The following is a 10,079-nucleotide window of genomic DNA, read 5'->3' on the forward strand; positions in this document are numbered from 1 at the left end:
AGTCAGATCTGTCAGCTCTATTTTTACTCACTGTATTTATCAACAAATATCCATATGATTCCAAGCATCCAGAATGAAAACCCACAAAAAAGCAACAATGAACTTCCACCTTCTGTAAATTCCCTGCACTGCTGTCAGGTGTCATACCACTGCAGAAGATAATTGGGTTCTTCTATACATGTGTTCTAGGACACTAATACCAGTAGCTAAGCTGCATAAGCACATACAGTCCCACACTTGTGTCTACATTATTTACTGGGATGTATGGTTTAAATCTGCTAATTGATCGAGCTGCCATTTGCAGAACTGAAACAAAACCTTGCACACATTCAAAATGTGAATATTTAAATAAATTAGGACCTGAATTTTCAATGCTGATGTTCAATTTAGAGGGGAACTTAAGGAAAAAATAAATGCTAAATCTTGCATACATGTAATGCAATTGTGTTAAATACTAACTTGCCATATTCAGTGTTAGTTTTGTATCCTGTAATTTTGCCAGCTGGCAAGGGATTGGGTTGGTTACTTCTTCAGCAGTAGACCTGCACGTGCCCCCTCTCTTTTCCCTGGCAGCTAAGTGTCATCCTCCCTGTACTAAGTGCCCCTGCCTGTGTAAAGCAGACAAGAAGGCTGATTCCCGTTCCTAGGAATCATCAGCATCATCATAGCTTGCGGGGCGGGGGGTGTGTGTGTGTGGAAGCGGCGGGAAGAGCCCCCCTGCTTTTGGCTTCAAGCTAAGCGAGCATTTCTGAAGAATGTCAATGTGATGCCTAAGCCTAACACTGCCATCTATTGGCCGCGAACCTGCACTAGGCGCGGCGGCCGTTCTCTCCCCCCCCCGCCCCGCCTCCCTGTCATCGCCACCTCTACTCCAACAGCTCCACTCGCAGCTTTGCTGGAACAGCCGCTCCATGCAGAATAAGTGGTTTAGCCCGCTTCTCCTTCCTTCCTTCCTTCTTTCCTTCCTTCCTTCGGAAACCCTTCTTGAATCAGCCTCAGAGCCTCTCCCCTCCCCTCCTGCTAGATTCCTTCGCCGTCTGTGAGGAGAGGGAGAGGGAGAAAAGGCATTGGAGGAGGATACAGAGGCGAAAACAAGTTGATCACACTTCTTTGTTGGGGCAGATATCTGAATCCATCCACCCGCCCGCCCCTCCATCTCAGCATCCCCCCTTCCTTACACGCTCCTGGGAAAGAGCTGTCCAGAGGCTCGTGCGGCGTCTCTGAAGCTGGGATCGGTGGATAATAGGCGAGGCTGCTGGGCTTTTTCTCCCCCAATCAGGCTACAGCGTTTCGGGGGGGGGGGTTGAAGTGGAATGTATCAGAGGGTGCCACAGCTTAGCAGCTTGGAGGACCAGCCCCAACTGGAGGGGGATCAGCGGTGGGGGCTCCCAGGGAGGAATCGGCGAAGCCAGCAGACGCCAGGGAAGACGGCTCCCGTGCGCTGTGCTCGCCGGCACGACGATGTCCGGAGCGCGCTGCAAAAAGAAGAGGAGGCTTAAAGAGGCGGCTCGCCGGATCCTGTCTTTCTGCCAAGGCTTCTCTGAGCGGGATCAGCCCGGGGCGCTGGGAAACGGGGTGAGGACGGCGGCAAGGAGGGCATCGCGGAGGAACGCGGAAGAAAGAGAGGGGAGACGAAGGGGAAGGCTCAGCGGGAGAGGCTGCCGCCGAGCTGGGAGAAAGTTGACCTCTTCTATGGAAAGCGTGAGTACCGACCGTGTGTGTGTGTGAGGGAGGGAGAGCTGCGGGCCTGTCGGCATGTGTGGAGACTCCTAGAAAGTGACTTGTCCAGCTGCCCATCCTGTTGACTGCAGGAAACAGTGACTCTGCACCCCATGCCACCATTTCTCCTCGCCTTTCCACCGCCATCCACTACTCTCGCTGCTCCCGCGGGCCTTCAGGTTCCCTCACGGCACCCCTTTGCACCACTCACTGCTCCTCTCGCCTCCCCCTTTCTCGGGTCCCTCTCCACGCTTCTTCTTCGTCTTCCCTTCCCCGCCCCTCATTAGCACCATCGCTTCTTCATGTGCCACCTGCCTCTTCCCCCATATTTCCTGATCTAGCGCCCTCCTCCCCCCCCCACACACTTCCTACCTCTTTCTCCCTCTTGGGCCCTCCTGATCCAAATGGCCCTTTCTCTTTCTCTCTCCCGCCCCCCCTCTTCGCCCCCTTCCCTCCAGTTTTGCCCTGCCCAGTCCCTCAGACATTGCATCCCACTTCCTGCCCACATCCCCTCCTTCTTCCCTCTAAGCCCCAGCCTCCCCAGATGCACCCCCACACACACTGACCCAAATCCATGCCCCGGTCCATATAGCCCATTGCTTTCTTCCTCCTTTACCCATTGCCACGGTGCCCTGCGCCTCCTTCCCAAACCATTCATCCCTCGACACCCCCCCCCCCACCCCCGGAAAACCCGGCCAGTGCTCCTTTGCCCCAGGCCCCTCCCCAGCACCACGCAGGATTTCCCACCACGGATCCCCGGGCCCTTCTAGACCACCCAAGCCCTGCCTCCCACGGCCGTCTTCTCTCTGCCCCTGCTTGTCATTCAGCACTGTACGCGCGCGCGAGCGAGCGTGGAGACACACACACACACACACCCCTTCGCTCCCGATCGCCCACCCCCGCTTTCCCATATCTCCCCCCTGCACATTGCACTCGCCAGCTCCTTCTCCCCCCCTTCTCTGGCTCGCCCCTCCCTGTCTCTCCAGCCCCCCCCCCCCCCGCCCCGGTCCATTCTCCGCTACTGGGGAGAGGAGCTTCGGGAAGCAGCCCCTGGCACCGCTGTTCTGTCTGTGTGAACGTGTGTGTGTGTGAGAGAGAGAGGCGCGCGGGGGGGGGGGGGATGCGCGCCTCAGCGGCGTGTGCAAGGCTGTAGTGTGTGTGCACTGCTAGCCAGGCAGCCTTCCCAACTGCAATTCCCCACCGCCTTCCTCCTCTCCTCTGCCTGGGCGGTTTGCAACACACCAGAGCAAGCGAACGAGGCTGCTTTATGGCTTGCAACAATGCTCGGGCCCTGGAGATTTCAGCCTCCGTAAGTAGCGAGGGGGTGGAGATGGAGCGGGGTGGGGGTGGGGGGGTTGATCCGTGTCTCCTTGTTGCTCTTGGCTCCCCTCCCCCTCCTCTGCCCCCCCCCCACCACCACCCCGCTTTTAACCTAACAACACCATTGCTCCCAACTCCCACTGCTGGAGCAATTGGGAGAGGAGCTTCTGCTTGCAAGCCGAAGCGGCTGCTTCAGTGCGGTAATCTTAGGGGTGGAACTCATTTTTCGGGGGAGGAGAGAAGAGATGGGCATTGAAGGAAATGCAACCCCTTCCCTTTAAATGAAAAAAAGAAATCTAAAACACACGACAGCTAGCTGCTTCGCCTTCCTTTCTTCAGTCTTTGCAGCCCAATCGATCTCTTAGCAATCCTCTCTCTATGCCACATTCAACTTTATTTGCCTCAGTGCATGCCCTCTCTACCCATCCAGCATGTGTGTGTGTCCCTGTGTGTGTGTGGGGGGGGGGTTGCTGGGAGGAGAGCATCCCAGTTTTTATTGCTGTTGTACCTATCATTGAAGAAATACAGATGATTTTTTTTTAACCAAGCAACCAAAAAAAAAAAAAAAAAGTCCTAGAGGATTTATTTCTCTCTCTCTATCTGAAGAGCAGCCAGTTCATGCATGAATAGCACTCCTAGAGCTGGGAGTTGTGATAGAAGTGGAAGATCTAACACCCCCCTCCCCTAATTCCATACTTGATGCAGAGAGAGAGAGAGAGAGAGAGAGAGAGAGAGAGAGAGATGCCTTCAGTTGGCCCCAAACCACTCCACTGGAGAGCCAAGGACTTCCAGTCTAGCCTGCTTGTGTTTTGCTGCAAAATACTTGAACCCATACAGATACCTGGCAGTCTTTGAGCCATGTTTAGGAAGAAGTGTGGTGTTGTTTTTTAAATGACCAATGATTTTCAGAAATAAAAGCTCTTGGTGTTTCTAAAAATGTTTGACCTGAGCAAACGCAGCCTTCTCTCTCTCTCTCTTTAAAAAAGCAACAAACAATCCAAAACTCATTGTTTAAGGCTGGATGACTCCTTAATCCATTTGGATCCCCCCCCTGCCCTTCCCCTACGTCCCCATGCCTTCCATCTTCTGCCTCAGTATTACATTCAGACAAGTAGAAGTACAAGGAACCTTAAAGGGAAGAGAGAAAGGAGATGAGGGGAAAGGAAAGGGGATTTCGCTTCCATCTGGATGTAATTTAGACTCAACTAGACGCAGGTCACAGAGCAGGAATGGATGAGCTGGGTAGTATTCCCCCATTCGTTTGTCTCAGGTGCCTTCCTCTCAGAAGGATAGAAGGTGCTTACAGCCATGGCAGCTGAGAATCAGCAACTTCACTGCTCCTAGATTCGATGATGAGCTGCCTCTCTAAGACCCACTTAGCTTGCTCCCTTTCAATTAGACTAGTTTTGCAAAGCTTGGGGAAGAAGCGATGTGGCTGAGACTGCGGGCAATCCTCAGGTTTAGCATGTTTGCCAGATTCTGGGTGAGTGGCTAAGGATGATGTTTTTCACTCTGTGTGTGTGTGTGTGTGTGTGTGTGTGTGTTGCATTGCTGCCTTTTGACCAGTGCCCTTGTGAAAATAACTCATTTAGGAGCTGATCAATCCAAAAGCAAGTGGCAATTATGACTTTTCTAAGAAAATCTGCTTCTAATAAGAATTCATAAATATTCCACCAGCGGCTAGCACTCTCATTTGAAAAAAAGCCTGTGAAATGACGAGGGGGTGTATATTGAATTACTCTGCCAGAGAATTCCATCACTTCTGCTCTCACTCGTTCTCTTGCTCACTCTCTCCTCACCACTCAAATGAAGAAATTTATTGGTATTTTTCCATAAGCTTATAGAGTAAAAAGCTATTTTAGGAAATCAGGTATTTGGGGATTCACCAGCTTCAAGGCTTAACCCCCCCCTCCGAAATACTACTTCTGTATGTTGTTCCAGTTGTTCTTCAGATAGACCCCTGCAGTGGCATTTCAAGCTATGGTTTTCTGGGTGTGTGTGTGTGTGTGTGTGTGTGTGTGTTTTTTAAAACAACCATCAAGAGAGCTGCATGCCTTGGCAAAAATGGGGGAAGACCTTTCTTTTCAGGTCGCTGTTCATTCCAAAGGTTCTGAAATGGAGAGGGAAGGGGGTGCTGTGTGGGCAATAGGTGAGTTAGAAAACCTTGTAAAATGGTGCTTCTGTTGATGCTTCTGTTCTCTGAAATTAGAACCAAGTAACTAAACTGACAGCCATTTTATGTAAATTTATGGACAGCATGTGTGTGTTATGGGGGGGAGGTGTAAGCAAACTGTAAAAATAAAGGAAAAATTGAAATGCACTTCTAATATTAGGAACAGAATTGATGGCCATTGTACTCTTACCTGTGAAAATACAGCAATCTGGTAATTTTTGATATTATTTAACAGCAGTTCCATGGCTAATCTTTTAATCAAAACTCTTGGCAATTAGAAGCAAATTTGATTTCTCCAAGCATTCATTTCCCCTGTTTCTTACTTTGTCATTATTGGGTTTCAGTTTCTGCACTTGTGTCACAATGGTCTGTTTTCTTTTCTTGCCCTCCGCAGGAGATAACATGTATGCTTGCTGCTCTACAGTGACTTGGGAGCAGGATCTCAACAGGAAAATGCATATCTGGATGGTGCAAACCATAGCCTTTGCTTTAACATCTCTAGTCCTTGCGTGGGCAGAGAGCATTGAATATTATGGGGAGATCTGTGACACTGACAAAGGATGTCCTTGTGAGGAGAAAGATGGCATATTAATGGTGAACTGTGAAAACCGAGGGATCATCAGCATCTTGGACATCAGCCCTCCAAAATTCCCAATCTACCACCTCCTGCTGTCTGGAAATCTACTCAATCGGCTCTACTCTAATCAGCTGGTCAATTATAGTGGGGCTTCGATATTGCATCTGGGCAGTAACGACATCCAGGACATCGAGACCGGAGCCTTCCATGGACTGAGGGCTTTAAGGAGACTGCACTTGAACAACAACAAGCTGGAAATTCTGAGGGATGACACTTTTGTGGGACTGGAGAACTTGGAGTATCTCCAAGTTGATTATAATTATATCAGTGCCATCGAACCCAATGCTTTCAGCAAGTTGCACCTGCTGCAGGTGCTGATTCTGAATGACAATCTCCTCTCTTCATTGCCCAACAACTTGTTCCGTTTTGTGCCCTTGACTCACCTAGATTTGAGGGGCAACCGACTGAAACTGCTCCCCTACCTGGGGCTTCTGCAGCATATGGATAAGGTGGTGGAGCTGCAGCTGGAGGAAAATCTGTGGAATTGCTCCTGTGAGCTGATTGCACTCAAAGATTGGTTGGACAGTATCTCCTATTCAGCCCTGGTGGGGGACGTGGTTTGTGAAACTCCTTTCCGTTTACATGGGAGGGATTTGGATGAGGTCTCCAAGCAGGAGCTTTGCCCTAGGAGACTCATCTCAGATTATGAGATGAGACCACAGACCCCACTGAGCACCACAGGGTATTTCCACACCACTCCAGCCTCTGTGAACTCTGTGGCTACTTCTTCCTCAGCTGTTTACAAATCAAAGCCCCCCAAAGGGACCCGCCAGCCCAACAAACCTAGGGTGCGCCCAACCTCTCGTCTGCCCTCCAAGGATCCAGGATACAGCAACTATGGCCCCAGCATTGCATACCAGACCAAATCCCCGGTGCCTTTGGAGTGTCCAACAGCTTGCACATGCAACCTGCAGATCTCCGATTTGGGCCTCAATGTCAACTGCCAAGAGAGGAAGATTGAGAGCATCTCAGAGCTGCAACCCAAGCCGTACAACCCCAAGAAGATGTACCTAACTGAGAACTACATTGCGCTGGTGCGCAGGTCAGATTTCCTGGATGCTACTGGGTTGGATTTGCTCCACCTGGGCAATAACCGCATCTCAGTAATTCAGGATCGAGCCTTTGGGGATCTAACTAACTTGCGTAGGCTCTATCTGAATGGAAACAGGATTGAGAAGCTGAACCCGGAGCTATTCTATGGGCTTCAGAGTTTGCAGTACCTCTTCCTGCAATATAACGTGATCCGGGAGATTGAGGCGGGCACTTTTGATCCTGTACCCAATTTGCAGCTCTTGTTTCTTAACAACAACCTGCTGAGATCATTACCTGGTGGTATTTTTTCTGGTTTAACTCTCTACAGGTTGAACCTGAGGAGCAATCATTTCTCCTACCTTCCTGTCAGTGGAGTGCTTGATCAGTTGAAATCCCTGCTGCAGATTGATCTCCATGAGAACCCATGGGATTGTACATGTGATGTGGTGGGCATGAAGTTATGGCTCGAGCAACTCAACACAGGTGTCCTTGTGGACCAGGTAATCTGTGAATCCCCTAAGAAATTTGCCCAGAATTACATGAGGAGCATCAAACCGGAACTGCTGTGCCCAGACTATTCTGACATCATTGTTTCCACTCCCACTCCATCATCCATGCAGGGACCAGCCAGGACCACCCCTTTCTCCAACTCTGGGCAATTCAATAGCACCTTGGAGGAGGAGGACTCAGTATCACCTTCTGGTGGCTCTTCTTCCTCCTCCTCTTCTTCCACGGTGCCTTTGTCAGTTCTGATTCTCAGCCTGCTGCTGGTCTTCATCATGTCTGTGTTTGTGGCTGCAGGTCTCTTTGTGCTGGTCATGAAGCGTAGGAAGAAAGTCCAAGGTGACCATGCCAGCACCAACAACTCAGATGTGAGCTCTTTCAACATGCAGTACAGTGTATACACGGGAGGGGGAGCTCCACATTCTCATGCCCATGCCCATCACCAGCAACACCCACAGCATCTTCACTGTGGAGGAGGGGGTGGAGGAGGAGGAGGAGGTCCAGCTTTGCCCAAGGTAAAAACGCCTGCAGGACACGTCTATGAATACATCCCTCACCCCTTGGGCCACATGTGCAAGAACCCCATCTACCGCTCCAGGGAAGGCAATGCGGGTGAGGATTACAAAGATCTCCATGAGCTCAAGGTGACCTACAGCAACCATCATCTTCAGCCTCAACCCCCACCACCCCCACAGGTCTTGGGGCAGCCCCCAATAGCTCCGGGAGGCCAAGAGGAGACTCTGCGGAGCCCCACATACACTGTGAGCACCATTGAGCCTCGGGACGAGTTGCTTTCCCCTGTTCAGGATGCTGATCGTTTTTACAGGGGCATTTTGGAGCCCGACAAACACCCTTCTTCTACCTTGGGAGGCAGTAACCTTCCCGAGTACCCTAAGTTTCCCCCAACTGCCTACACTTACTCCCCTAACTATGACCTTAGGCGCCCCCCTCACCCATATTTGCATCCTGGCCCGGGGGACACCAGGCTCCGGGAAACGTTGCTCTACAACCCCCCAAGCACTGTTTATGTAGAGCCCAACAGGAACGAATACCTGGAGCTAAAAGCAAAGCTAAATGCAGAGCCGGACTACCTCGAAGTATTGGAAAAACAGACCACATTCAGTCAGTTTTGAGACCCCTCCTCTTCCATTCTCTCTCCAGAGCATTTGTATTTAACAACCACACACAAAGAAACACAGTGTTGATTCTCCCTTTCCACATCCCTTTCCTCCCCTTTCCTTGCTTCATTGTGTTGGAAGGTGAAGTGCCTTGGCACAGGAATTTCCAGCTTCGGGGAAAGCTACTGAAAGGGTGTGCTGATTCCATAGTTAAAGTTCTGGTTTTTTTGTGTTTTTTTTTTACAGCCAGTAGGAAGTGATTGGGTGAACCAGGCAGAGAATTTATTTTCTCACCCCTTTCTGTGGTATGTGTTGTGCTAAGGGAGGCATGGGGTGTGAAGAAAGAATGGGCTTCGTACAGCCAGATGTCAAAAAGGTTGTAGAAATCAATTTATCTTTTCTTTTATGTCGGATATGCACTACTTATGATTTGTTTTCTCTAGGTTGAAAAGTGCAGGGCACCGGATTCCCTTTTTTAGCCATGAATGGGTGTAAATGGCTGTTTGGGGGGCTGGGGGGAGATTAGCACACCCTGACTTTAATACAAGGTTGTTTGTTTTTCCCCTCCCTTTTTTAAGGAAAAAAAAGGATGTATTTGTATGTTTCTGGACTTTTGAATTAAAACAAATATTATGATCTTTAAAAGGATCACCATAGATGTGGACAAATCAATAAAGAGTTCAGAGATATATGATCTTTAACTGCTTAGTAAAAATAACTTATTGAAGTATATACAAAAGATATTTTATTGTAGCTCCTATTTTTATATATGCAGTAGCACTTCCTTCAGTATTTGAGAGTCATCCTGAATGTTTGTTTTTTTGCACACAGTTTAGCCTCGCTCTGGAACATCTAACTGGGCCCCTTCACACATTATAGGTTATTTAGGTGGATACTTCAAAGTGTAATGTGTGAATGTGACGACAGGTGTTGCATAATGTGCATCATCTAGATCCAACTCGTAAAGAACTATGGCTCCCTGTTGAGTATACATTCAGTGGCAACCCCTAACTTGTTGCTGTGTTATGTGTGCAATGGCACTATGGTGCTGGTGGTATGCGAAACCATACTGCAAACCCTCAGGCTGCCATCCTGCCCAAAGTTAGGTTCCTGTTGACTTTAGTACCATTTAACAGACCAACTGAGCACAGACTTGCAGCCTCTGGTATAGGTTAAACTTTAATGTAAAGTTCCGCCCATGGTCCATGTCTCTATAGTTGCAGGAGCAGGTCCTTATTTGGATGTAGTACTGGGAATTTCTCCAGAGTGCAGAGGAGTGTTCAGGATGAGGCCCAGAGTCTGTGATTTGCTCATAAGTGTTGCATTGCATTCTAACTGAGCTGTATTTCCAAAGCTGCAATGGTCCCTGGAGAACGTCAGAAGTCACTGAAATTAATCATCATCATCATGACCAAAACCTATCAGACAATCCAAGACAATCGGGTCAGGGGAAAGAAATATCTATATCTATATAAATATGATATATTTTGTTGTTGCTGTTCATGAACTATTAGTCTTAGGATGACTAATTGGGCTAAATAAGGAGGGACGCATAGAAATTGTTTATTTTAGCAGG

General features: G+C 49.2%; 1 protein-coding gene and 1 long non-coding RNA gene across 4 annotated transcripts; one reads left to right on the plus strand and one right to left on the minus strand.

Annotated features, from left to right (window-relative positions):
- Window positions 1-9: 9 nt before the first annotated feature.
- Window positions 10-1,995, minus strand: LOC128350133 (uncharacterized). Its single transcript, XR_008319172.1, has 2 exons — window positions 1,931-1,995; window positions 10-1,475 (listed from the first exon to the last, which is right to left on the minus strand). It is a non-coding gene; the product is annotated as an uncharacterized LOC128350133 (long non-coding RNA).
- SLITRK5 (SLIT and NTRK like family member 5) lies at window positions 1,468-9,204 on the plus strand. 3 transcript variants are annotated; one of them, XM_053307838.1, is made up of 2 exons: window positions 1,468-1,701; window positions 5,607-9,204. In XM_053307838.1, the coding sequence occupies exon 2, from the start codon at window positions 5,615-5,617 to the stop codon at window positions 8,516-8,518; it is 2,904 nt and encodes a 967-aa protein (XP_053163813.1). In that variant the 5' UTR covers window positions 1,468-1,701; window positions 5,607-5,614; the 3' UTR covers window positions 8,519-9,204. The 3 variants fall into 3 exon arrangements, with proteins under 3 accessions (XP_053163813.1, XP_053163814.1, XP_053163812.1); XM_053307839.1 differs by lacking the exon at window positions 1,468-1,701 and adding an exon at window positions 2,769-3,028; XM_053307837.1 differs by lacking the exon at window positions 1,468-1,701 and adding an exon at window positions 3,653-5,188.
- The last annotated feature ends 875 nt before the right edge of the window (window positions 9,205-10,079 follow it).

Source organism: Hemicordylus capensis, chromosome 3 (genome assembly GCF_027244095.1).
Source record: "Hemicordylus capensis ecotype Gifberg chromosome 3, rHemCap1.1.pri, whole genome shotgun sequence".
NCBI classification, from domain to species: Eukaryota; Metazoa; Chordata; class Lepidosauria; order Squamata; family Cordylidae; genus Hemicordylus; species Hemicordylus capensis.

Coding starts and splice junctions, on each gene's coding strand:
- SLITRK5 (XM_053307837.1), top strand. CDS start 5,020: ATGGTTTTCTGGGTGTGTGTGTGTGTGTGTGTGTGTGTGTGTTTTTTA. Junction 5,189..5,606: donor GGGTGCTGTGTGGGCAATAG/GTGAGTTAGAAA, acceptor TGCCCTCCGCAG/GAGATAACATGTATGCTTGC.